This window comes from Hippoglossus stenolepis, chromosome 13 (genome assembly GCF_022539355.2).
Source record: "Hippoglossus stenolepis isolate QCI-W04-F060 chromosome 13, HSTE1.2, whole genome shotgun sequence".
Classification (NCBI taxonomy): domain Eukaryota; kingdom Metazoa; phylum Chordata; class Actinopteri; order Pleuronectiformes; family Pleuronectidae; genus Hippoglossus; species Hippoglossus stenolepis.
The window spans coordinates 23,715,801-23,743,735 of record NC_061495.1 but is presented as its reverse complement, the minus strand read 5'-3'; the positions used below and the strand labels follow the sequence as shown (position 1 = coordinate 23,743,735).

Below are 27,935 nucleotides of genomic sequence, written 5' to 3'. Positions count from 1 at the left end.
GGGGTTAAGACTTGATTTTAGGGTAAGGGTTAGAATTAGGTTTAGATTAGGTTAAGCATTTAGTTTGGATGGTTAGGGTAAGGAGCTAGGGAATGCATTATGCAGTTGAGTTTCTTCACCAAGATAGAAGTACAAACATGTGTGTGTTTGTGTGTACGGGCCGCCTTTGTAGATGCACAGTCCTCTGCCAGCAGTTTGCAAGCTGTTTGATGAAATGTTTTATACATCCTAGACCGAGACAAAAACGTCTTCATTTTGCTGCATGATGGAATAAGTCGCAGGCAATCAGCCAATTACTTTTCAAAGTTAGACATTTCTAAATTGCATCGACTCCATAACAATGCAAATCCATAATCAGATTACACCATCTTCAGGTCTGATGGTTATTCATTTACTTTGGTGCCTGATAATCGTAATTAATAATTAACTTAATTATCATGTATCTGACAATTAACTACTGAGATCGAAAACCCAAAGAGGATACTGGTGTAGCTTAACGCACTCTGTGAAGCTGCTGTATTCTGAGCCAAAGTTAGGAGAAAAAGGAGGGCGTGGGTTTGGAACACAGTAAAACAAAGGCCCTGTTCAGACCTGGTATCAACATCAGTCCTGAAAATCTCAAGTGGACAGCGTTAAGTACCTGTGTTTACACCTGGAATTAAATGGTTCCTGAATGTGTCTCCAGTGAACACTTGTGATCAGATCTCACTTCCCCACTCTATATGCTAATAATCATGTATTCTCAAAGGCCAAATTATGTCTTTTTTAACCAGTCTGAGTTTAAATATGTGTCTGATGTCACTGTGTGTGTCTGTCTGTCGGGAGGAGCTATAGAGTGAGGCAAAAGAGTTGCATCAATTATTATGTGTTGATATTGTGGTAGTGGCCACAAACAAATCGACGTATCGGCACTGAGAAACAACAAAATACATTTGATTCATTGTGAAACTGGAGCAGGTCAGAGGATGTCAGCTGAGTAGGTGGTCCTTCATATGTGGCCCAGAGGGCATGTGTTCACAGAGCGAGAGGAATGCGTCCCAGACCACCTCTAAATGTGGTGTGAGTGATCGGATCTCAGGATGAATTCAGGATGCATTTGGGCAAGTTCAGACCTGAAGTTGGTGCTGACCACTTGTGACTGGATCACTCAGGATGGATGTTTATACCAAGCCTGAATGGGGTAGAAAACTAAAGCATCAGCTGGAGCAGAAACCCTAAACTGGTCAGACTGAATTAATTCACATTTTACATCTGCTGGGTAGAGTTCCCGTTCCAGGTGTTGTTGTCATCCTCACTGTCCTCCTGAGTCCTCAGACTGCAGATTTTACCCTCTTTCTTGAAGTCTTTGGGCCGCTTCTCCAGAGTGTGAGTTTCTCTGAGTGGACATAAAGGAAAATGGCATGACATACAGTGTCACTTAACACATGTACATTATGTGCATACAGTATACAACAATTAAAAAACACAGATCTCCCAAAATCTGCTGATGGAACTGAACTCTAATTACACAAACTGCCAGAATGATAGAAAGAGTAACAGAAGAACAGAAGAGTCAAAGTCACCCAGCTGATTCAACAGTATCTATCTTAAATGTAGCTATGGATACATGAGCTACTGGTCCAGCAGGGCAAAGAGTGCTGCACACACCATGGAGCAACAGTGCAATACAGATACTTTTTATATTATTGAAGAAAGTGTTAAAACATTTTAGAGCATTTTGAAACTGGCAGCACAAATGACACTATGGTGGGCGATATGGAAAAAAATCATATGATAATTTTTTTCATATCAGTCGATATACAGGTCAGTATTCAATGAACAGCATTCATATTTTTGGTATTATATTAGTACATATTTTTACATATGATGAACGTGAAAGTGAACGCCGCTCAGGTTTTACAACACCGTTTTACCACGCGCTGCACAACGTCTCCAGACATGGCCCAGCATGGCTGGTTTTAGCGGTAGAGACGCATCTACTACTATTGAAATTTGTTTGAGACTGGTAGCGAGTTGGAGTTTACAGACAGACACTAACACACAGGCCCCGGGGCCCCACCCCCACTCACTCACACAGCGACACACACAGTCTCAGGACCTGAGCAGTACATAAAGTTTACTAAGAGTTTGTTTGATTCGCTCCAGAGTTTATAAGGCTGCATATAAACAAACATTTTGTGCACGTTCAGTACAACACGAGACGTGACGCACACAGTCAGGACTCAGTGTTAAAGTGACCGGAGCGACACGGTTTCATGACCTGACACCATTGATTAATAACTAAATACATGATTGTAAGTTTGACATGTATTATTCACAATAACAAACTGGGAGATAAAACAGACTATTTAGATAATTTCATCTGTCTAATAATTCCAGAAATCTCTGTCACATCTCTTTGTGAAGCAGCGATGGCGCAGCTTCAGGGCTCTGCAGACTGAGTCCAGCACTTGCAGCAGCTCAATCACTGCAGGTCACTTATACAGTTTTTCAGAAAGAAAGCTGCAACCAGCATCACCACAGGCCAAGTAAACAGCCCATTCCAAACAGCGTCAGTTTCTGCCTTGAGATAATGTGGATTGTGATTCATACAGCTTTCAGGCAGTGCACATTCTGAACACATACAACTCAAACTTAGTTTATTCTTTGTAAGCAGATGTATGGCCTATTGGACTTAAATGTCAATTTTGTTCAGCCTTCCTTGGTTGATGAAGAGTGTGCATGTTGTTTAGGTAGAGCAGTAGCTGTCGCTTACCTCTTTGCCTTGTCGGATGCCGATGATGAGTTGGTATACGAGCTGGACTGCTGGCTGGGGCCTTGGGATGCCGGTCCAGGAGGGGGGGGAGTTGTAAACAGAAAGGTGCTGAGGAATCTCCATACAGCCAGTAGAGGAGAGAGGAGTGTTCCCAGAACAGCCCAAATGCCACCCCCAGAGGACTGGACTACAGTGTTAGCAGGCCTGCCTGAATGCTGAGTGGGAGAGAATACGAAATAACATTGACTCAAGAAGCACGATTATGGAATGCTTTAACATTTATGGACATCAGTGAGTTTATTTCTCTCTGCTTCCCTATGCTATGCTAATCTAACCGCATTCTGACTGTACTGAACAGTAAGAGGCAAATGTGAGCCTCTCTCTCTTACACACTCTCCTGCCCCTTCTCTCCCTCTGTGCGTTAACATCCTGCAACATGGATGCAGATATAATTGAAATAACTAGGGACTCCTTCTCCAAACGTAAAAAAACTAAAATGCCTCCATACTGCTCCTGTGGTGTCATCCAAGTGTCCGTAAACCCCGACATTCAAATTCGACTCAAAACTGCGTCATTTACACCATGTTTTTAGCCTAAATGTCCGCTACCAAAGTAGCGATGCTAACACGCATCCACAGGTCACAGCAGACATTTAGGCTTAAAACATGATCATTTTTTTTCCTCTATTGTTTTTTTTTAACGTATGAAGAAATTGTCACCATTTACTTCAATTGTATTGGATTTGGCTCCAACGCTGTTTACCCATAAAACTACTTGAGTGAATTTTCTGTTTTCCGGCGAACTATCCCTTTAACTTAATTGTTGCAGATGAAGCAACGCCCCATTCATCCATGAACATAAATATAAATTCAGCAGATTTTTTAAAGTTTTACATGTGAGTGATTATAAAAGAGGAGCAGAATCACTTGTTTACAGGTGCTGAGTAACACGCCTCATGAGTGAGGGGCGGATTAAATAAAAAGATTAATAATGTGTTTCACCATTCAGCAAAAACTATAGAGATTTGATTTTGGTTCATATCAACCAGCCCTACTCTGTTATAGCAAACATGCAATCTGCAGTAAGTAAAAAAATAACACAGGTTAACACAACTTATGAAAATCATTCATACACATGAACAGTAACACAACAGATTCACTTCCATTTTATGAAAAATATCGTTGACCAAATCAGAAGCCATGTTGATCATTGCAGATGAAACACACTGGCTTTACAATCATGAAGTCAGGTAAGATGACATTCATGCCAATTAATAATTCTGACGTATATATATAAAAAAATTCTTAGAATAATTTTTCATGTTTATTTCTGATTACACAAGACTATTCGGAGTTGAGCATTTCACGACACATTCTATAAGTCACAAATTCCTGGTGCTTTTTTAAATTATCTTATTGAATTAGCCTTTGATTATTCTGATCCGCAATCTAATGCAGTCAAAATTGCAGACACCTGCCATAGACCCTCTGAATTATGCAGGTTTGACACAGAGGGTGGACTCGGGTTTGCTCACCGGCAGAAGCACAATGGAAGCACTTGGAGCCAATTCCAGCTCTAGCAGAGTTTTGTTCAGGTCTTCACTTGTGAACTCCCGTCGAGGGAACATGGTTGCTAGGGAGAAGTTGCCGTAACGGTTTCCCACTTCCTGAGACATGATCAGCACAAAAACATTAAATTGATTAGACATGAAGAGATTTACAAGGTTACACATGCCACACTTTACAGCCAGGCCACACTGGATGCATGAGCGGCGCACAACTTTTTCGAGGCACATCTAGCTTTTCATTTCAGCGGCCGCATGTTATCAGGTTGGAGTGACCACACTGCCTGCGTGTCAAAGGCTCAAGTCGTGCTGCTCTTCAAGAGTGAATGTCGCCCATTTTCTCTGCAAGCCTGCAGGTGGTTATCAGCTAAATAGACAGTGAAAATGAACAGTTTAAATTACAATATCTTTTGAATTTGTCACAAAAATAATTTGAAAAAGCACTAATTTCTGTTGACTAAATCCATTCATTTAATGAACAAGGTTTTATTGTGCAGCATTTGCACGACCAGAAGATGCATGAGTCCTGGCATTGTGTAATTTGAGTACATAAGCCTACTTTTATATGCAGGCACGTAGCAGACACACCCTGTGTGAACAACAGATGTCCAGGAAGTGAAGCAGAACAACATTGTAGCCGTCACGCACTGCACGTACACCCAGTTTGGCCCAGACACTACACTACTATTTCATTACTCAGAGATGATGCTGAATGATGTGGAATCATTTGGAAGTTGGACTCAAAAGATTCTGCAACACCTGTCTATTGTTAAAAACTGGTAGGTGATTGGACAGTTTATTTTTCATGTCTAAATGGGAGAACCCCCTGCTCCCACACCACCAACATACAGCCACATACCTTCGTAGGATGTCATGTGCTCATAATATATTAATAATATTTAATAAGACATTTGCAAACAATAAGACATTCGCAAACAATTCTTTGAGTCACTTTTCTTGCTTAATGTCAGATTACAGTCCAGCTCTGTAGCAAAATATTTCTTATGGAGGAACTGTGAAGAAACACAAACCTGGAAACACCCAGAAATGAAAATACTGCAGGCAATCAATAACAAGCTTTAAAGTTGCAGTGTGCAGAATTTAGTGACATGAAGTGATGAAGTTTCATGTTGCAGCTGAATCCCCCTCATCTCATCCTCCCCTTCCAAACATGAAAGAGAACCTGTGGTAACCTTCAGTTTTGTCCAGTCTGATGGGGGCCTCCATTGAGATGACCCCCCCCTGATGTAAATATAAAGTATTTCAATAGAAAGGGTCCATTCTAGGGTAAATAAAACAACAATTTGTATAATTTAGATGTAACACACTCGTGAAAACATCACTAGGATTATTTTATATAAAATTTCTGTCAATAGATCCCTTTCACCTAAATCTTACACACTAGGCCTTTAATAGACGTGTAGGCTTTAAATCAGAAAATAAAGCACTGAGTGAAAACCACCGTCCAAATGGTTCAAACCATATGTCTCACCATACATCCAGCCAAACAACACTGCTGAATGTGATGAGTGCAGTTGCTAACCTGGTATCTATGGTAAGGGGAAATGCTACTGAAAACTGGCAATAGAGTTTATGGGAATCTCAGGGATGATATGATATTATAATTACATATCCCTAGTTCTGTGTTTAAAATCAAACCTATTACATGGTTCTGGTGAATGAAGACAGTAAAAACAAACAAAAAGAAGAGTGACGACTAATTAGAAACAGATTGGTAAGACAGACCTGAACAGCAAAGTGACGAGCCTCCTGCAGTGTGCTCTGAGAGGGGAACTGGTTGGTGAAAGATGACCCGTCTGGGAGGCGGAACTGTATCCTTGCTATGGTACTACATACACAAAACAAATTCAGGGAATAAAATTCACAAACCCTACATCTAACAAAAGTAAGGGATAAAAAGGTATGACGGCAAAATCCTTAGCTGACTAGTTAGGATTGTTTGATATGTGTTTAAAGTTGGATCCTTGATCCTCTGGTTATCACTTTACTTTTGAGGTAAACCGCGAACGAGCTGCTACCCGCTTCACACTTTCCAGCGTCAGGCCTCACATTGTAATGGGCCAGTCACGTGAGTGGCAAAAGATAAAACCACACATATTATATTATGGGCGATCACATTATCATACATATTATACCAACCCCTCTGTTAACGTGGTGGGTGATATTTCAAATCCTTCCATATTAACTCAAATGAAGCTCAGTGTAAGTTCAGTCAGGAAGATTTTACCCCCATTCAAACAAACTCAAATCCCTCACTCTCTCTACGCTTATTGATCAGCTGATTTTGGGCATTTCTAAATGGCCCATCAGATTCTGCCAGTCTCTTTGAGTCAATCATGCAGCTGCTGTCAAAGTTTAAATCCCTTCTCCTCTCTTCCTAGAATTCTGGAAGCTAAAGCATATATAGTTTGTGTATATATATATACAAACACACACATCACTCCTTGGTCTCTGGACTTTTTACCTCCTCTGCCTGACCAATGTCTCCTTCCTGGCCTCCTGTTCTGCCTGTCGGGCCTGCAGCAGAGCATCTTTAACAGCTTTGTCCTCTTCCTGGGTTTTGGAATAGCGGGCTGCTCTGTCAGCTCGGTCCTGCAGGACAGAGAGGACAGACAGGTGCAACAGATCAAGTTAAATCTGGTAATCTTACATGGATTCAGACTTTTGTATCATTCCAGTTATAGAGCTGACACCTAAATATATTTGTGACAACACTTGCTTAAAAAGGGCAGAATAAGAAACTATATTATAATAGCTCATAAGGTACACGCTCGAGACTGATACAAAACCAGTCCCAAGTCAGTCTAGGATTCCAGGTTTACAGGTAAACAGGTCAAAGTGAACAGGGAGGAAATGTGGAGTTTGTAGGAATAGCAAATAAAAATGAGAACAAATGAGAAAACCAAAAAAACATTTATAAAACATGAACAATTAAAAACAATAAACTAGTAAACATAGTCCCCTTCCCACCTCTCTGGGGTTGATGAACTAGCTATGTTCAGGATTCTCTAATATTGTTATCGTGACCACTTAATAGGTAAAAGGCATCATCAGCCCCACCCAACATTATCAACCTTTCTGAATGTAATTTCTTATAGATCATTTAGCAGCCAGATAGCCATTTTCCACACTTCCTCCACATTAAGAAGATAGAGGTTACCATGGCGATTTGAAGTTTGACCCGCTCCCTGGCAGCCTTCTCCTCGGCCTTCTCCCGATTCCTCTCGTCCAGGAGTCGCTTAGTCTTGTCGTCTCCTTGTTTCTTTTTTAAGTCCTGCATGTCCTTCCCAATCTTCCGCCGCTCCATTTCCTTTCTGATCTCGGTCTGAATCATGAAACACACAGGCTGAATTGGGCCAAAATAATGATGTACAGTAATTCAAACTTATATAAGGTACAAATAAAATAAGCTCTAATGGTCAGTGCTGCTCATTTAATGCTGTGACTGTGCTCGTATAAACTGAGGTTTACTGCCAAACCTGCTCCAGCAGGTCAGCACTTTTCATTACATAAGACAGTGTGACATACAGTAAAGTGAAAGTTACCAATCACCTCAGTGTTCACTCAGCCTCCTGTTCGTACCCAAACATACACCACAAAGTCAGTATAAGAGCTGCTTGTGTAAAATGTATCAAACACAAGTCATTTCTGTGCATTTTCAGTGCCAGAGTAAGAAAAGTGCAATAACAGAATTACAGCTGCTGTGATTAATTCTCCTTATAGTGTGCACTATGCTATTCTAATCGGTGGGAAACACTGTTTTACTGTGACAGAGGAAAGGGAACACGTCTTCAAGTGAGCTCAAAAGGATGTAATGTATGTTTAGTACAATTAAAAAAGTGTCACCTCACTCTTTAACCAGCAGCTAAATGTTGCTAGGTTGTTGCAGTAAAACGCATGGCGAAACAACGTAAAATTCCTGAACAGTATCTTTACCTCTTCTTCTCCTTTCTTCTTTTGCTCTTGTCTCTCCTCCAGTTTTTTGTTTAACCTAACAGAATAGAACAATGTATGATACAATAAACACACTTATCTTGACAATGTGACTACAGCACTGCATGGCCTTTCTTTCACTTTTTTTATTCGTCATAATTCTTTACCAGCAGAGCAGTTAATGGCCTGGACTATGAACTAGGGTTGCACGATATATCGATAATGTATCGTCATCGCGATGTCAACATGCACAATATACATATCCCAAAAAGCAGCTTGAACTGCGATAAATGGCGTTCCATGTGCCATGTATTCACACTCTGCATGTCAATATATTTGGCAAATTAGATGGAGCCCTGCTGCCCTAGATTATAAATTTAAAGTATTCAGATCATTTTCGGGATTTTCCGTCAATTAATCATTGTCGGAAGAAGATATTAGTGAGAGAAAGAGTATTGCAAGTCGGCTCTGTCAAGTGCCGCCTCCTCCCGACTAAATTCTACTATGGAAACTTCTAGTGATCACGTTTGATCCGGGTCAAATTAATCACTACAAGCGGTTGATTATGTAAAAGAATTCCGTATTTTATGATAGTCCCAGAACCTGAGGGAAAAGTAACGGCGCACACACACACACAGACTCTGCTTATCTCTCTCTTAGGTCTTTTTGTCTGTCTCTCTCAGACTCAGCTGACGTCTCTGGCTTGCTACAGTTTAAATGTTGATTTGTTTGAAATGACGCCACAATATCAACACTGATCATCACATAATTATTGATACTTTTATTAATGAGTTAAATTTTTCATCAGAGCATTCATCAGCCGTCCCACTCTCTCTTTTCCTCAGACACACATGTAAACTCAGACTGGGTAAAAACATCCACATTTGTAAACTTGACAATATATGGAGAGCCAGAGGAGATGGCGGAGACGCTCAGTTTGGCTTGACGCAGTTGGTGCAGTGCGAGTGATAGAGACACAGAGAAGAGCAGTAAATTACTGACAGAGCTGCTAAAAAAAATTTAAATCTATAAAAATAAAATCACGATCCAAAAATGTACACTGTAAGCGGACTTAGTAGAACTGTGCATGGCTCCCTGGGTGTCTGCCCTGGACTTTTTTTTCAGTGTCTGCATAGACCATTTACTGTATGGGGTCTATGTTAGCAGTGAAACCAAAGCAGAGAGACTTTAACACTGTATACTTAATAATTTGTATATTTATCGCAAGTCATATCGTCTTCGCAATATTCAACAAGATTAACGCATATCGCATGTTTTCCTAATATCGTGCAGCCCTACTTTGAACTGTTGGTTGGTTAAGATTCTGTTTAGTTATCATTGGTTGATGCAGCTGTTTAAGTAGATGACGTTCTGATAATTTATCTATAGAGCACAAAATAAGTAAATTAATGTCAGTATGAAATTTATAATGACAGTGATTTGATGAAGTGATTTAAATTCCAGCATCAACAAGGAGGGAAAATCTACCCACTGTGTAGCTTATCTAACACAGATGTTGTCGAGACTATGTCAATGTATCAGCTCTACAAAGAGACATTTATACTTTGTTACAGGTAGAATTATGTACCCTGTAATTTAAATCTTGTTCATGAAGTCAAATTGTAGGCGAGTCAACTCTGGTGTTTAGTTGTAGTTAAACCTTTTATTATTGTGAAGTCATTCTAATGCTTGGTAATGCTTTTATACTAATTCTAATTGTTTTTTTGCCATAAATTAAGTTTAGCTGTATTTTTTTTCCTTTGGCTGCCATTTTTTGCTTAAAAAGATGAAGACTACAGTGCCAACACCTCAATACAGAACACATTTTCTGTCTAGAACATATATTTGAGCTTCTACCTTTGCACTTTAGCGTCCAGGTTTTCCTCACTCTGAGCACAGTGAGTAGCATCATCTGAAGAAGCACTCTCTGCAAGAGTCACTGGGGCATCTTCTGAGCTCGATAGAGGTGCTACAAACAACAGAAACACAAAATGAAAGCACTGGGTTAACTGGCAACTCCACACCTTGTCAGCACAAAGCAAACAAAGACTATCCATATCCACCCTTGAATTCTGTTTGCAATCATCTCTCATCTACTTAACTCAACAAAAACATAAATGCAAAACTTATATATTGTTCATGAATGGAAGTAAAAGATGTAAGATTTCAGACAGAATAATTTTTTTTTAAATGTGCAGTTTATCTTGAAGAAAGACATTTATTAGGCACTGAACAGTTTCACTGAGTTTTATAGGAAACCAGTATGACAACCATTTGCCTCACGCAGTGCGACATATCTCGTTCGCATAGAGTTGATCAGGTTATTGATTGTGGCCTGTGGAAATTTGGTCCACTCCTCACCAATGGCTATGCAAAGTTGCTGGATATTGGCAGAAATCGGAACCTGCTGTCGTACACGTCTATTGAACGAATCCCAAAAATGCTCAATAGGTAACATTTATGCAGGCCATGTAAGAACTTGCATGTTTTCAGCTTCCAGGAATTGTGTTTCGCCCTGTGGTCCAATTGTGCGCCTTCTCCCTTGGGCTCAGGAGCTGTCCGTAGTCTCTGTGTCCGTAGCCAGGGACTGTTTATTTATCGCAAGTCATATCATCATGCCGTCATCGCGATATTCAACAATGTTATCGCATGTTTTCCTAATATCCTGCAGCCCTAATCTGGGAAGTGAACAATGCCATAGACGCTGGGTGTTTGCCCAATCAAGTCGTTAATGACGACGTACTGCAGTCAGGTCCAGACCCGGTGAGGCCCGTGAGCACTCAGGCAGGCTTTCCTGAGAAAATCTCTGACCTTTTGTGCAGAAATTCTGCAGCTGTCCAAACCAACTGTTTGATCAGCTGTCTGGGTAGCTGATCTCAGACAATCTCTCAGTTGAAGACACAGGATGTGGTGGTCCTGGGCTGGCGTGGTTAAACATGGTCTGCGGTTGTGAGGCCAGTTGATTGTACTCCTAAATTCTCGGAAACGATGATAGAGCCGGCTTATGGTAGTGAAAGGAACATTAAGTTCCTGGGCAGTTCTCTGGTGGAAATTCCTGCAGTTAGCATGCCAATTGCCCCCTCAAAACTTGTGGCACTGTGTTGCATGGCAGAACTGAACATTTTAGAGTGGCCTTTTATTGTGAGCAGTTCACACCTGTGCAAGAATCATGCTCCTTAATCAGCATCCTGACATACCTCACCTGCCAGGTGGATGGACTATCTTAGCAAAGGTGAAGTGCTCACTAAAACAGTTTTAACAAATTTGTGATCAAACTTTGAGAGAAGTAAGCCTTTTGTGTGCAGAGAAAAGACTTAGATCTTTGAATCTCTGATTAACATCACTGAACGCATTAAGACTGCCTGCTCTCTCTTTAAACACTGAAAAGTGGTAAGGAACTCAACCATAAGGTTAAAAAGTAACTGTCTTGCCTGTGCCTGCCTCCAAAAACAAGACACAATTTCTTATAATCTTCAGGGACCATGCACCAACATCTCTGTGGTACATTACTCATTTAACAGGCTCCTCCAACTTTTTAGGGAACACTGACTCAGGTGCCTTTTTCTCTTCTTCAGTTAAAAAAAGATTGTCTCTCACTGCCAGAACAGCATGTTTCACTGTTAACAATGATGATTGACACCACTTTTGGCATGGTGAATGCATTACATACACATTATAATTACAGTGAGCTGAAACGTCTTTTCTGGTGTGCATTCTGTTATGTCACATTGTGAATAATTGCTTTCTTCTTTCTGCAATGCTTACATTACACTTTATTGGTGTTTTCATGAATTTGATATAAAAGGGACAACTAATTTCTCTTACATAAGTTTGAAAGTTAGAAAAAACTAAATGAAAGGAACCAAAACAGACAATGAGATGTGCTCTTCAGTTACCTAATGAGTGGACTCAGACCTTTTCATTCATTTCAAAAGTTAGATTTAAAAACTTCCACTGAACTACTTCTAGTTGTTTATGCACAACCCTGAATGTACACACATATGTACTTTAATCTGGTCCAGAGTTAAAAATATGACATATCTGGTTGTGACGAACTGAGAGGCCTTTATTATTGGCAAAATGATTGATAATTGGTAATAATTGTCAGTGCAGAGACAATAACTTGCTGTTGCCAAAAGAAGGTGTAAATTAAAGATTACTACAAACAGGCCACATCATGTCTGTTATTAGCACAGTTCTGGGATCAGATTTAACGAGAGATATCACTTCCACATTGTTTTATTTAGGTCTATTTTTAGATTAACGGGTCAAGCACTGCTTGACTTCCTTGCCCTGACAGCACACTCCTGCTCAGTGCAGATGTTAACACCAAATCTAAACAGGATCTGAGTGATCCAGGCTCACTCACCTTTTGCACTTCCTGATACTGCTGCAAGATCTGTGGCTTCTGCTGCTGACCTGACAGGCTTTGCGGGAGCTGAGGCTACAGCAGATTCTGTGCTTTTATGTGAGCTGGTCTCCGAAGGAGTACTTGCCTCTGGAAACACTGTGGCACCTCCAATCTGCTCAGTATGCATCTGTTAGAGGACAGGGAGGAAGATCATTACCAGAAAGAACATCATGGTTATTCAGTAGCTCAGATTTTGAAGGATCTTGTCCAAGTCCTCAGAAATTAATACAGTGTAATGTAGCAAAATGCAATTAAGCACATTGGGACAATATATCATGATGTAAATGTAAGATTGCCCAATGGCCACTGAACCAAAAACGAATTAAACAATAGAAGAATGTTCAGAAAAGATCAAGTTTGTCATTACTGGTGTGTTACATAAACCTACTATATGAGGCCACAGAGACCTTAACCTTTGGCTACCGAATCAAATCAGTTAATCCTTGAGTTCAAGTGAATGTTTGTGCCAAATGTGAAAGGATTCCTTCACGGCGTTCCAGAGATATCACATTAAGAAGACATAAATCGTGCTTTGTTAGGTCACCGTGACCTTGACCACCAAAATCTAATTAGTTCATCCTTGAGTCCAAGTCAATATTTGTACAAAATTTGAAGAAGTTCCCTCAAGGCGTTTTTGAGATATAGCTTTCACGAGAATGGGACAGACAACCCAGAAACACAAGGTCTCCAGCTACTGGCTGGAAGAGAAATCGTGACAGCAGTTGTGACATTCAAAATAAGTGACCACAGAGGTTGTTAAATACAGTTAAACTTATGTGTTACCATCTAAATGAGCTCCTGCATTTATGGTGTAAAACAGGAAAATGTCTGTATCCAAAACTATGTTAGAAATGTTTCTGCAGGAGATTTTCTTCACTAAAACATTTCCAGTGCACATTGCAACAAACACACAAGTTTGTGCTAGATAAAAAGAATGGAAAACAGTAGTGAGATCAATCCCACCTTTGTGCCCATACCTGCTTAACTCTGTTGAGTCTTTTCATCAGTTCTTCGGCGGACACACTCCCAGCGATGACCTCCAGAGGAATTCCATTCTCCCCAATAAAGAAGCAAGAGGGAATGCACACCACTGGATCTTCACAGGGGGAGGGCTTAAGGAAAAAGCCCCCAACAACTATTGTAATACTGACTTTTTACATAGGCATTTCTGCATTGTCGCATTTTTTTTATTATTGCATCCTACAGCCTGGGAAGCTGGCAACCAGTTTCATGGTCTATCACAGGCCAGAAGCACTGTTCTGGTCCCTATTAAAAACAAGTCTGTCATGTGGGTTTGTGTCAACAGTATATATTGGCCTAGTGAATACAGGAATGCAATAAATAACTTCTCAGAGATGAAACAATACATTCTACAAATTTTCTGTTTAAGTTCCACAATAGTTCAGCCCAAGAGGAATGGCCAATTTTGTTTGGAGCAACAAAAGGATACAGAACTGGGAGAACTGCATACATGCTTCACTGTTGAAAAAAAATGACAACATTGTGTGATGAATCTCTACCATATGTATATAGTATACAAATTACCATGTCTATTCTTTAAATTATTAACATCAAACACGCATCAGATTGATCGCAGTTAATAGGTTGTGGATTTGAGCAAAATGTATAAGTTATTTGTTTTGCTGAGAATGACAGAATATTTAAATAATAATATCAAGAAGAAGAAATATTGGGCAGAGATACTTCAGTTAATTGTAAAGACAGGTCAGCTAAATTCAAGCTTTGGGCATATACAGTACATAATATTTACACCAGTTTCCTACAAGTCAAACAGAAAGAATGGGTGATGTGATGGGTAGTAAAATCAACATGTATTAATAGTGAATGGTAGATGGTTTGGATTTGTCTCAGGTGGTCACTGTTACAAGACACGTGCAGTTAGATATTTGTTTTTCCCAATTAGGGATAAAAGAAATCTGTACATGTTGCTGAAAAAGATTGGCTTTGTAACAAACTTCTGGATCTGCCATTAAAGAAAGAAGTAATTTAAGGTAAATTGGAAAAAAGGGTTCCTGATATAAAACATTTTTAAAAGAGCAGTGAAATTGGGTAAAACATTATTATGCCATTCAAATACAATTAAATTTCGATCTACCATCTAATGACTACATATTTTCTAGAATAAAAACAGACTCCTCAGGCACCAATGATTCAGAAAACTGAAGATCAACATCATGCTTTACTTCTGCCAGACAGCAGTCTGGAAACATCTTGAGGACAGTGACTTCCCCTGCACACAAAACTTCAGAAGAGACACTGTGCATGTAGTGAATTCATTATACCTCTTGGCATCGACATTAATGGCCACACAGCAGTTGAGTGCTGCCTCTGAGACTGTGTCGTCCTCCCAGCTGGACATCAGCAGTGCGGACTGCTCATCTTCGCCTGAGAATACAGTGACAGTGTTGACACTGCCCATTCATTAAAACACCCTGTCACGTAATGGTGGAACAGCTGACGAACAGCGCCACTGCTACTGCTGCCTATGATGCAATAATGGCCCAGCACAAACTAATAACATTTACCTGGCTATGGTATCACTTCAAGTGTGAACCGACTGTACCCACCCTGCCAGGGGGCACTATCAAATGTGACTAACATATGTGTAGCTGCTGTGACGTAGCCTGTGCTCTTTGGAGTGAAGTTAATCTGGCAGGGTTAATAAAGACAACAGACTATGTTACAGGCTGTCGGTAGCCAACAGCTCAGGCTAGCATCGTGTTTGTTTTACTACGTTTGACTTCTTGTTTTCGTTGTCACGATGTGACGACACCCCTCGTTTCGTTGACAGCTGGTCGACCGTGCTAACTGGCTAATGGTTAGCTGACTGGCACCCTATTACTTGTTACCTATACAAGCTAGCGTTAGCATCAGGCTAATTGACACACACATACAAGTACGTTACCAGTAATGACGACGACAAAAACGAAGCCCCGCTGCTTAGCTGAGTTAATGGCAGCAGAAATCGAGCCTTCGAACCAAAGCATGTTTCCGAGCTGTGTTTTCTGCCGCTGCTGTGGTGACGATGTCGTGCAGCTAAGCTAAATGTTACATGGGTTCAGGAAGCTGAGCCTCAGACATTGAACAAGTATTACACGGCGCTGCCACTCAGCTCTACAGCGCTAATATCCACTGTGGCCACTTGCGGTATTATAACAACTGTCCAAACAGCGTCGTCACAACAGATGAAAACAAATGAAAAAGAAACTAAAACTGTTGACATGGAACCTCCAGTTATTCGATTAGTCTTAATATTGTGTATTTATGATCTATGGGGGTTTAATCGTCACTAATCCTCCTCACAGCCCAGAGAAGTTCTTCCTGAATGACGGGTGTGTTTGAGCTGGGTGTCCCCCGGGTGGAAGCAAACCCTCTGTGTATTAAAGTTAGGGACGATTGAATAAATGACTCAATGCGAACTATTTTAAACATTAGGATGTCTTGTGCTTTTATTTGCTTGTTTATTGTTTGCCTTTGATCTCAAACTTTGTGTTTTTTATCGAGTAACTGACATGAAGTAGGTGCTATAACTACAATAACTATTCTTCAGTGTAGTTTAATGACGTTGTGATTCGACCAGTGTCTCATCATTTGGTGCAAACAATCACATTCTGGTCCCGCACACCAGAAGGCGCTATATTCTGTTACGTGGCTTTGGAGCCACTTTGGGTTTCACTTTTGATTCAGAGCCACTACGAGGGACTGCAGCTCTATTCTCTATTTTCTCTTTGCCTCACGACACTTTAACAGGAACCCCAAACAGAAAATCATCATAAAACAGGTAGGTAGGGCCGTCCTCTGTTAGTTTAAGATTGATAAAACCGTTTTAATTTGACATACTTAAACGGAGTCTCGTTTAAGGTCGCCAGGTTATGACTCACATGAACTGGCCGATAAACGACAAGCTAAGAAGTGATCCAGTATTTGAGGATACTCAGTAATCTAGACGGTTGCTAACATGGTTGTTTGTCACTGTCAGATGGACAGTGATATGGAGGAGGAAAATCAGTTCGAGGAGGCCAAGAAAGAGCTGGAGACATGGAAGGTAAGACCAAGTCAAAAACGCCATTTCAACCCCTTATTATTGATAATGAACAAGTCATGTTTGTCACTGTAAATGTAGTAATCCTCCATCATCATCCATCTTTCTCCATGTCTTCTTAAAAACCTCCCAATGGTCAAGCTTTTCTCCCTGTTCCTGTTTTGTCTCTTAAGACTAAAGTGGAGAGAGCTGATGATGTCAAATCCAGGCTCATAATGGAAAAACTGGAAGAAGATGAAGCCAAGAAGATTGCCAAGGAGGAGATGAAGGCTTTGGCCAATGAGCGAGCTGAGTGTGAGGAGGACTTCAGTCAGAGAATGTGTGCAGTAAAGGTAGAGTTACTATCAAGTGTGTAATATTTACAGAACAAGCTGCTTGGGAGAAGTGAGGTGGAAGATCAAGGAAGTAATTTCTACATTTTCGTATTTGATTCTTTCACTCAGGAGGAAATCCTGAAAGTTTCTAAACGCAAACAGGATTTGCTGGATAAACTGAAGAGATTTCAGGCTGAACTGCAGAATAAGAGGGCAGAGTCCACCAAACTGAAGCAGAAATTCAAGGTGAAAGTCCTCAGGATAGCCCACCAGCTTGAAATGCTGCACAATTGTACACCACAATATGCCTTGACAATATAACAATACTTTGAAATATAGAAAAATAATAATAAGAACATTATTATTGTGCTCTACTGCTATTCAGATCTATGCCCAGATTCCAGACACAGAGGTAAGGTTCAGCGCTCAGGAAAAAGAGGAAAGTGATGATGGCAGTCAGCCAATCAGAGGAGTGTTCATCATCAGCCAGAGATCAACTGTGCCTCTGCAGGGAGGACAGGCACTTATCACCTTCGAGGAGGAGAAAGGTACACATGACCTGATCTGTTAGTGTGAGAGAAAATAACAGAGTAGTTCTGCTTTTCACCTGTGTATGTGAATATTAGTAAAACCAAAAGCATAACAGGGTGTTCTTGACTGGTGGTCACATACACATACTACCCACATACACATTGAAAAGAAGAAGATAATGCATTCGCAGTGTGACTGAAATCAAAATACTGAAAGCAAACTTAAGCATAAGATTTGCTTGACTTTGACTTTCTTTCATAAGGATGGAGAGTTGTAAGCAGAAAACAGGTTGTGGTGACAGACTGCTATAACTGTGATTGATTCGCTAGGTAGTGTGTCTCATCCATGTCTCTTGATGGCAAGACAAGCACACAAAACTCACTTTAATGGTCATACAAATCATTCTTCCCTGTGTTGCAGTAATTTCACTAAAAGTAAATATTGTGGAACATTTATTGGCTCCAACATGATCCTCTCAGTTTTCGTTTCTATTGTTTGAAGTACACACACCACCTACTAGTCTTTGCAGATTTGATTTCAGAGTGACACAGACACACCATTGTATACATTGTATAAGTATAAATTCTCACAACAGTGTAGGCTACTTGCATAAGCTATGGTATTGGCTCTGTGTCAAATATGCACAAGTATACACCAGGCTTAACCCCTGTTTGTCTTATGTTAAAGATGAATCACATCCCCTGATTGCTGTCTTATTTAAGCTTATCATGGGTAAATTATTTAAAAACATACACACTTCAACTCAGCATTATAGGCTTCTTACTATCATGTTTCCAAGAAGACATTCTGTGTAAAGGGTATATGATGCATGTATCATAATAAAATATATGATATAATATATCAGTCACTAGTTATATATACTATATATAAATAATGTTGAGTTAAAGATAATGGCTTAACTAGAAATTTAGGGTAATGTATACAAGATTTTAAACTATATAGCAGCAAACTGTTTTTTCTAATGTAAAGATATAGTATAGTAGGGCGGCTGTGGCTGAGGGGTAGAGCGGTCGTCCTCCAACCTGAAGGTCGGCAGTTCGATCCCCAGTCTTCCCCATCTGCATGCCGAAGTGTCCTTGGGCAAGATGCTGAACCCTGAATTGCCCCTCATAGAACAACAAAGTGCTGCTAATAGATGCACAGTATGAATGTGTGTGTGAATGGGTGAATGTAAAACTGTACTGTAAAGAGCTTTGAGTGGTCATCAAGACTAGAAAAGCGCTATATAAATACAAAACCATTTACCATTTTAGTATAAGCAAGGTCATGTGAGTCCCTCCTTAAGAACAGGAGGAGTTGTGTCGGAAGGGAGTTCAGAGGTTTGGTCTGAGGTGCTGCTGCTGGTGCTGGTGCTGGTGCAACAGCTAGTGACGAATAGTGTGTGTGTGTGTGTGTGTATAATGTTTAATTGATCATAAACTTATATTTTAGAAAGTGGTTTGGACCTTTTAAAGAATGATTTAACATTTCTTTGCACAGAGGTAAATCAAATCACCTGTAAATGAACTTCATGTTACTTAAGATGTTCATTTCCCAGTTGGAAACCACCGTCAGTGGCAGAACAAATCTGTGGCACCCTCCTTAATTGTTCAGTGTGATAATTCCACCAGCAGGGGGTGCTGCTGTGAACATGCATCAGAACATAAAAATGCCTTTTGTCATTTGGCAATGCTGAAAATATACAATAGTGGTACAAAAGCCGGACTTGAACCACACCATATATCACATACTGTGATACATCACATACTGTGATGAGTATATCTGTCATGTTTTCTCTCCTCCAGTGGCCTCTCAGATCCTGAAGATGCCCAAGTGCTCCGTGTCCTATGAGGGCAAGAGTCTCAATGTGAAACCAAAACGCATAACCATGGATCCTGCTGTGAAGTTTGAGGTACATTCTTACTGTGATAAGTAGTGTTTTACACACACACACACACACACACACACACACACACACACACACACACACACACACACACAAACTCTGTATGTGGAGATAGTAACCTGAATCCAACTGACTGTATTTAATGCATAAAAATGTGTCTTTAGAAATTTTGTTAAATGATAAACTGAAATCTCCATGACAAAAGTATTCAGACCCTTTGCCATGGCATCACAGACTTTGGTCACATCCATCCGGTTTTGATTAAATTACGTATTACGCATTACAGGGCTTAACTTCATCTGCAACAGTGAAGTTAAAACACATCGCTAGTCATAATCTGCGGGAAGAACTTCTGTCTGCAGGAGTGTGTGTGTGTATGTGTGTGTATGAGTGTGTATGTGTGTGTGTGTATGAGTGTGTGTGTGTGTGCTTGTCTCTCCCTCTTCACACACGAACTGATAATCACATGGGATATTCACCATCTAGTCTTATATTCTAAAATTGTTGTTAATCGATGATTCGACTGATATTCTGACTTTGTGCGTCACGTTACGTTACACGTGTCTCCTAAACTCTAGAGCAAATCAAACAAACACAGAGTAAACATCATTCTTGTACGTGTCCTAATAACTAGTGATCAGTGATTGTGTTTAATGTTAAAGTGTAAAGTGAGCGCAGGTCAGAGGAGGAAGCAGACTCCGACAGAGACATACAGGAGGACCGGACCTTTAATGAGCGTCTGTCCTGATCCTGAAGCAGCGCTGGCTATAATCATTCAGCGGTGGAAAACAATGAACGTAGCAGAAAACATGAATCGATTATGTTCAGTCACTGCATCAATGCAGAGTCGTCCACCTCTATGCAGGAGCTCAAACATTAGCACGTGTGCTGCTCCTACTACACTCTGTGCTGTTTGGGTCAACCTAACCTGACGTGGCTGTAACCTTATTCCAACCACATGATTGGTTCGGCGCGGCGCTATTCACATTATCATTGGCTGTTAGTGTTGTCTGCCAAAACATAGATGGAATGAGTTCTATCGACGTTATATCGACACGTCTTAAAGTTCTATCGAGGAAAAGTCATATTGAGATAATTATCTCTGTCGTTTTAGCGCCCCGACCTGATTGTCCCCTAAAGTCGCTGGTTCCATCCGGGTCGCCCCCATTCCATTTGTCGAAGTGTCCTTGAGCAAAATACTGAACCACAAATTGTCCCTGAACGGCTGAGACGTTAGTGTGTGATTAATGTGTGATTAAAGTGTTGCACATAGATGCACTTTATGAATGTGTATGTGAACAAGTGAATTTCAATTTATTTGAGTGGTGATCAAGACTAGAAAAGCGACTCTATAAATTAACGTGTTTTTCCGAAAAAGGATTTCTGGGGCCGATCGCTTGAAATAGCATCAGCCGATACCGATTAGGGGGTCCATCGCCTTGGGTGATCCAAGTGACCACTTATGATCTGCTTTCTCTTCACCACTCTATATGCAAATAAACACTACAGAGCTGAATCCTACACAGAATTGTGTTAAAGTTCGGAGTCAACTTTAGTCTGTGCCATTTTAATCTGCCAATCACGTTTATTTAATTCGCCCTGTCACAATTTACTGATTTCTGAATTGCTGGTTGGACATAGGGCTGAGTTTAAAATAACTATTCTCTGATTAAAATTGATCTGAATGATCAGGTATCAATTCATAAAAAGGATTGATCTTTTGATATAAACCTTTTCCCCTCATATCTACTCTCCTCTCTCATCTCTCATGGAGCGAGGTGGATTCAGGGCGTAGTGCTCACACACACACTCAGGTGCCTAGGGGGGAAATAATTAATTATTAATAATCCCTGTATCATTAAAAATACTTTTCGGTGTTGTGTTTAATTGCAGCGTCGTCCGTTCATAGCTTCTTTACTGGAACTCATCACCTGTATGTGGCGCTAGTCTGTGCATAGCAGGCTGTCAGCCCATCCCTGCCCTGAGCCAAATGTTAAATATTTATTCAAAAGCAATTTTAGGTGGTTTATTTTGTTTGTTTTATTTATTTACGATATTTTAATAATTTTAATTTCTTATTAGGATTATGATTGTGTGGTGCGAACAGACGCACATTTCTCCTTTCTCTGGTATTAATGCATTTTTTTGTCCTATAGTTCAGTTCAAATCCTGCAGCTTCTGACAGCGCAGGTGAAACAAGTGACACAGACACAGGTTGATACAGGAGTTTGTGAGGCACTGAATTGAAAAAAAGGAACAACTTGGCAGTAATAATGGACATTTACTGACACAATTGTGGGTAGGATTCAGCCCTGTAGGGTTTATTTGCATATAGATCGGAGAAGAGAAATCAGATCATAAGTGGTCACTGGATCACCCATCATGCATGTTAATCAGGCATAAACAGAGCCATAGACTCGGTGATCAGTATCGACCAATACTACTTCAAACGATTGGTGATCGGCCCCAAAAATCCTTACTCATGATAGAATCCCCCACTCTATATGCAAATAAACTCATACATCACACCTTTTGCAAAGATGAGATGTGTTAAAAAAAGAAAAAAAAGACGAAATGCATTTTTACCCGACGACAACACCACGGAGACAACATACTGGGACAAACGCACAGAAACGTTTTTTAGACAAAGAAAGAAATAACTTCCTGTATAAAGTTTGTCGAATTTACAAGAAGGCTCAATAATTAAGAATTGATTAGATAGACAGCGTTTCTCAAAGTTTATAAAGTTTCTCTTCACTCAACAACTCTTAAAAGTGCACGATTTTAACGAGATGTCATTGGCATCACAGAGAAGCAAATGGTGACCAGGCCGGCAATGGCCACGATGCAGCCATTGTCATGTTTAATCGATACTGCGCATGTGCAACTCTCAACAGAGATGAGAACAGAAGCAAGATGCGTCACTCATCAGCTACTTCCACAGTCAGCTCCAGGAAAAAAAATTACATTGAAAAACGAGTGAGACCTCTCAATTCCTTCTCATCTCTGTTGAGAGTTGAATGTTTTGCCTCCTCTGATTGGCTCCTCTAATCGGCTTTTATAAAGATCACGATCAAACTAATCAGAGGGAATATCGGCCAATACAATCAGTAGCTGATCAATCGGAGCACCCTTAATATAAATACAGACCATTTACCATTAGATTGGAATCCACATGTAGCAGATTTAATTGGTTGGACATAGTTTCAAAGGGCACCTTAAGTTAAGTTTAGAACTGAGGGAGGGATGAATGTATTATTGTAGCATTAGAGGATCTGTCCAGAAGAATGAGATAAATGGCCCAAATTCAGTTGTGCCAAAATTGCAGACATACCCAAGAAGACTGAAAGCTGTAATCACTACTTAAGAGGTTTCGGATTGGTTTTGTGCCTGAGAGATTGCAGTTTTAGATTTTTTCCATTAAATGGTCTTGTCTGTGAAGGGATCTGAAACTTTCTGAAGCCACTGTAAGTCTTGAAGCAGTGGTAATGTATGTCCCTGTATATCTTAGTCTACTTTGATCATTTATTTCAGTGTTGCATATTGTATTGTATCCATTCTGTGCTCAACCAACAGAATGAACAAAGAGTGGGCCACACACCTCTCCTTAGTATCAATACTGATTTACAGAACAATTACGCTTTATGTGTCATCCTGTAATTTAATAACCTACTGTAAATATGGTTTTGTTAACACTCTACTGCGAGTACTTTTGCTAACTCCCCTTTACTGTGTGTGCTGTCATCAATGTAGGTCCACCTTGATGTCTCTAGAAAGGAGCTCAAGGTTTCCAGCATCCCTCCTTCCATGCCAGAGGAGAGAATGAAGGACCGACTGGAGATAAGTTTCTCTCGGCCCAGCAGAGGAGGAGGAGAGGTGGAGGGGGTGGAGTACGATAAGAACACCGGGACAGGACTCATCACCTTTCTTCACCCTGGAGGTACAGCTCTCTTATCCAAACGTTCTAAGACAATGCAAAACTTCAGTGCAACTAAGGGTGGAGCTGGAGATAGAGTGGATTTTCCTGTTCGAAATGCTACGTTGTAGCTTTTGGCCTTCCTTTCAAAAAGCCCAGTCAGCTCTGATTGGTTAGCCGACCCACTTAGAGTGTGTGTCAAAATCATCTCCCTTATTCAAAGGCTTCCTGTGAACACCACTGGAACCATTGCAAAAATGCTGTCAGAGTATAAAAGCCGACACTGCTATTGGATATGTAGCTGGTGGCACATCGAACATGCTGACTCGTTTGAAACGGCATCACCAGAGTGATGTCCTCTAACAATGGGAATAACACGAAAAAACAAGTTCAGTGCAAACCCAGTTCCCCGCAGCATTTAAGCTGCCACTTGCAAATAATTCAGACCGTGTCCTAGCAGGAGTTTTTATAGCAGCGGACATGCGACCGTTCTCTGTTGTTGAGAACGCAGGGTTCAAACACACGCTGAAAGTAATCGAGCCCTGTTACGAAGTTCCCTCTCGTCCTCATTTCAGCCAGCATGTCACACCAGCCCTTTATAAACATCTGTCCCTAGCAGGAGAGTGTTCTCCACAGTGGAGACATTGTTAGTGCCAGCAGGGCCTCAAACCCTCTGCAATCAAAGTGGACAAGTTCATTTCTTTGAATTAAAAAAAATACGTAAACACAGTGACACTCTGTTAGCCAACCGAAATGATCCTCACCTTCTTCCTTGAACACACTTCTAATAATTTGCACGTTTGGCCTTCACCTTGAAAAACAACTGTCAGTAAATTTATGGTCAGCGATTCATAATAACTTTGAGTTAGCTTTATTTTCAAAGCCTAGGTCGTACTTTATGGGGGGATGGGGGAAATCCCCCCTGCTATTTAAAAAAAAAAATGTAAGCCTTAAGAATATGGATGATATTTGAAAGACAGTTATCGTTGATGAGGATACCTCTTGATCTGTAGTCAATGCCCTTTTGACATTTTTGCTTATTATATCAGATACAAGAAGGTGAATGTAACAGCAGGGCGGGAATTGTGACCAGAGTGGAAGAGGAGACGCAGGGTTGCCTGAGGTAGTGCTGAGACCTTTAATGGTCTGTATTTAAATGACCACTCAAAGCGCTTTACAGCCCAGCTTTACATCCACCCATTCATACAGTGCATGGGCAGCACTTTTTTTTAATTTGGGGTTCGAAGGAAACTTCGGCATATGGAATGGACAAGACTGGGATTGAACTGCCATCCTTCTGGTTAGAGAAGGATCTGCTCTACCCCCTGAGCCACAGCCGCCCGATTTAAGTGTGTTTAAGCTTGACAAATGATGAGTCCTTGTTGTGCACCGTAATTGTGAAGGTGGGAAGGTGGTCTACCAGTACAAACATTCCATGCTGTGTGTGTGTGTGTGTGTGTGTGTGTGTGTGTGTGTGTGTGTGTGTGTGTGTGTGTGTGTGTGTGTGTGTGTGTGTGTGTGTGTGTGTGTGTGTGTGTGTGTGTGTGTGTGTGTGTGTGTGTGTGTGTGTGTGTGTGTGTGTGCACACAGTTGCTGAGGTCCTGGCCCTGAGAGGGAAGTACCTAGTGGACCTGGATTCGGAAGTGAATGTCCAGGTTGGACCTGTTTACAAACAGGAGCTGCGTAAGTTTCAGGTAAGAAACATCAGTGAGACTTGTTACTGTCGCCTGTATTCCTCCTGCAGAGAAGAACTGATCTGCTCTTCGTGAAGCTTTTTTCAGACATTTGCCTCACACATGCACAGCGCAGCAGGTGGTTTTATGCTCAGATGTGTTCACAGATATTTTTCTTCTTTTTTGGGGGGGTCTGTCGCATGTTAGAAACGTCCTACTCGCTTGTGGTGAATCCTGCGTAGGATCTCCTGATGTTTTCTCACATCGGCCACATCCGCCCCTCTGGCCTGTCTGCGGACTTTATACTAGAGGGCCAGGCAGAGAAAGTACAGAGGCTCTTATTTGGAGTGTGTGTCTGAAAGCAGCTTAAGATACAAAACCCCTTCTTTCATTTGAAGAGGTTTTAAAAACACAGCCTCATCACATTGTAAAAACCAGACACTGTGCACATACTGCTTTAGTCCTTTACCATGTAAACAGAATAATACATTTCCAAATTTAACTTAATTTAAAATGATATGATAATTGGCCCTGTGGCACTATACAGATGTCTTGGCTAGTTTCAGACCAAAACAGTTGACATTTTCCCATCCAGTAACCATGTTGTTTAAGTAGCAAAGAGCATGTTGGTCCTAAAATAAGTTGTGGTCGTTTGCATTGTTGGATTGTTGATATCTTGAGGCAGTGAAAGAGATTGGCCAACAAATACCTGGTCTGAAGTCAGTCGTGCAGTATTTTACTGTCAAAGCTCATTATCTGGCTGTTAAAGGTAATGAGAGCTGGCACAACGACCATCTGAGTGGCTTATTGAGTATTTTACCCAAAACACACCCATGGTTAATTAAGAGACAAACTGCAACCCTTTGAACCTTTAAATCATGTGCCTGTCACATACTTTTCCACAATTAAACTCCCGAAGTGGATTTGAACACCTAATAAATTAACCTGCTTCGTGTGCTTCAAGCCAAGTTCACACTCCACGATTTTCACACTCCACAACATACTGTTTTGTGATAGGGAGTCTTTCAGTTGTTGTGACACGACTGAGTGGCAATGGGGGGGTCAGACACTACATGATATTTCACCAGCAGAAACCCTGACTCGTCTCTAAACTACATTTAACCACAAAAGCACTCACGGGTAGAAACAATCTGTACGGAAAGCCAAACGGTCCAAACACTCAATTTGTAACATGCTTACTACATGTAAACAAGACGTTGACAACACATTGTATGCTAATAATGTGTGAACCCTAAACAACGCGTTGACAAAGTGTTGATGACATGTGATCTTAGACCCGTTCAAATTAGCCACTGGCAACCATGTTATTAGTCTGAAGTGAGTTTGAAAATATTTGGGTCCTTTTAGTTACAAATACACATTGATGACGAGATCATTGATCAAATATCAATCATCTTTTGTCAGCTTGACATGACATCAGTAATAATACTCAACAAAACTCTGAGGAAGCTGTGGAACAAACAGTGATGTTTGTGATTCCTGACAGACCTTCTGTGGCTCTCCGAAACGAACCATCCTCCTGAATGACATCAAGGACATCACGGACATCATGGACGAGGACGAAGTGCAGGACATAATAGAGCTCCACTTCCAGAAGACCAGTAACCGTGGCGGTGAGATAGAGAGCATCAAGTACGTATCTCGGGAGAAGGCTCTGCAGGCCTTTTTCTGTGAGGATGCTGAGAAGAGAGACGGCTGATATTTCACCAGCCAGGGGCAAAACCTAGAGACAGCTCCAAAATTTAAAACCAGTCTCCCAATGATTGTTAGAAACAGAAATGTTTATGATAATGTCAGAGAAGCTTGTTGAAAATCTATAATGCCCAAATTGAATAGAAGAATTTGGAAAAAATTGTTTATTCTGAGAGTCAAATGAAAAGATGCAGTGATTTAATCTCTCTGTGTTAAAATAGAGTAAAAGTGTCCCTAAGCACTTGACTGTGACCCGTAACATGTTCCACATAGTCCCACAGTTCTGTCCTGACACATTTAATACTAATGTCTACTTGCTAAACGATGTAAAATGTGTTATCACATGTTTCATTCATTCAATTGTGTGTTTGCTTACTCACAAATACAATGTTTGAAGAGGAATTGCTCTTTTGCAGTTAATCAGGTCGGGGCTGTGAGAAGACACAGCCTCACATGACAGATTCTGGTGGTTACAGAAGGCTGCTTGTCCTCTATCTGTATAATCATGCTAAAGTGTAAAAAAATGCAGCCCTTGCACTATTCTGTTCTAATACAGCGCTGTTGTATCTCAGCCTTCATCTAAATCTGTGTTGCTTTCACACAGACCTGTTATCTGTCTGTATATCTGATAACAGGTTTAAAATTGTTACTATGCTCTTCTCTTCTTCACTGGGCTTATTAAAAGTTCTAAATCAATCACAGAAATTGTTTTTTTATGAGTCATTTAGTACCTGTATGTACAGTGTTAAGTTAAATAAACACGGCTCTGTATATAGTCTAAGTGATCACGGTTATAAATTCTATAGGACTGTAGGCAAGATCTGCAGCTTGCATAGATCGAAAAATAATTTAGGATCATATGGTAGGAATGACATCATCATGATGTCACTATGAAGTCAGAAAATGATGTCATATACTGTAGAAATGCAATCACTTTTGTTAAAAGTCACATTATGGTTACGATCAACAGCCTATTAAGATTAACCAATCATTCATCATGGTATAAATGACATCACGATGATGTCTTCACAAAATGTCACCCTAACAATATTGGAGCATTGCCCAATTGCTGGAGGTCAAATATAAAAAAGCTGAAAGTGCTGAATTGGCAGTGGTGTGCAACACAGTAAGATTT

At 40.6% G+C, this 27,935-nt stretch overlaps 2 protein-coding genes across 2 annotated transcripts; one reads left to right on the top strand and one right to left on the bottom strand.

Annotated features, from left to right (window-relative positions):
• Positions 1 to 30: 30 nt before the first annotated feature.
• ubxn4 (UBX domain protein 4) lies at positions 31 to 15,823 on the bottom strand. The gene is made up of 13 exons (XM_035174852.1): positions 15,611 to 15,823; positions 14,988 to 15,090; positions 14,135 to 14,163; positions 13,662 to 13,780; positions 12,643 to 12,811; positions 10,131 to 10,242; positions 8,277 to 8,331; positions 7,501 to 7,665; positions 6,805 to 6,932; positions 6,066 to 6,168; positions 4,290 to 4,421; positions 2,756 to 2,970; positions 31 to 1,375 (listed from the first exon to the last, which is right to left on the bottom strand). Exons 1-13 carry the CDS (start codon positions 15,690 to 15,692, stop codon positions 1,246 to 1,248), a joined length of 1,542 nt encoding a protein of 513 aa, XP_035030743.1. The 5' UTR covers positions 15,693 to 15,823; the 3' UTR covers positions 31 to 1,245.
• Positions 15,824 to 16,324: 501 nt separating this feature from the next.
• Positions 16,325 to 27,496, top strand: nmi (N-myc (and STAT) interactor). Its single transcript, XM_035174853.2, has 9 exons — positions 16,325 to 16,486; positions 16,685 to 16,750; positions 16,921 to 17,079; positions 17,191 to 17,307; positions 17,447 to 17,609; positions 19,398 to 19,504; positions 23,252 to 23,438; positions 25,005 to 25,108; positions 26,595 to 27,496. Exons 2-9 carry the CDS (start codon positions 16,685 to 16,687, stop codon positions 26,805 to 26,807), a joined length of 1,116 nt encoding a protein of 371 aa, XP_035030744.1. The 5' UTR covers positions 16,325 to 16,486; the 3' UTR covers positions 26,808 to 27,496.
• The last annotated feature ends 439 nt before the right edge of the window (positions 27,497 to 27,935 follow it).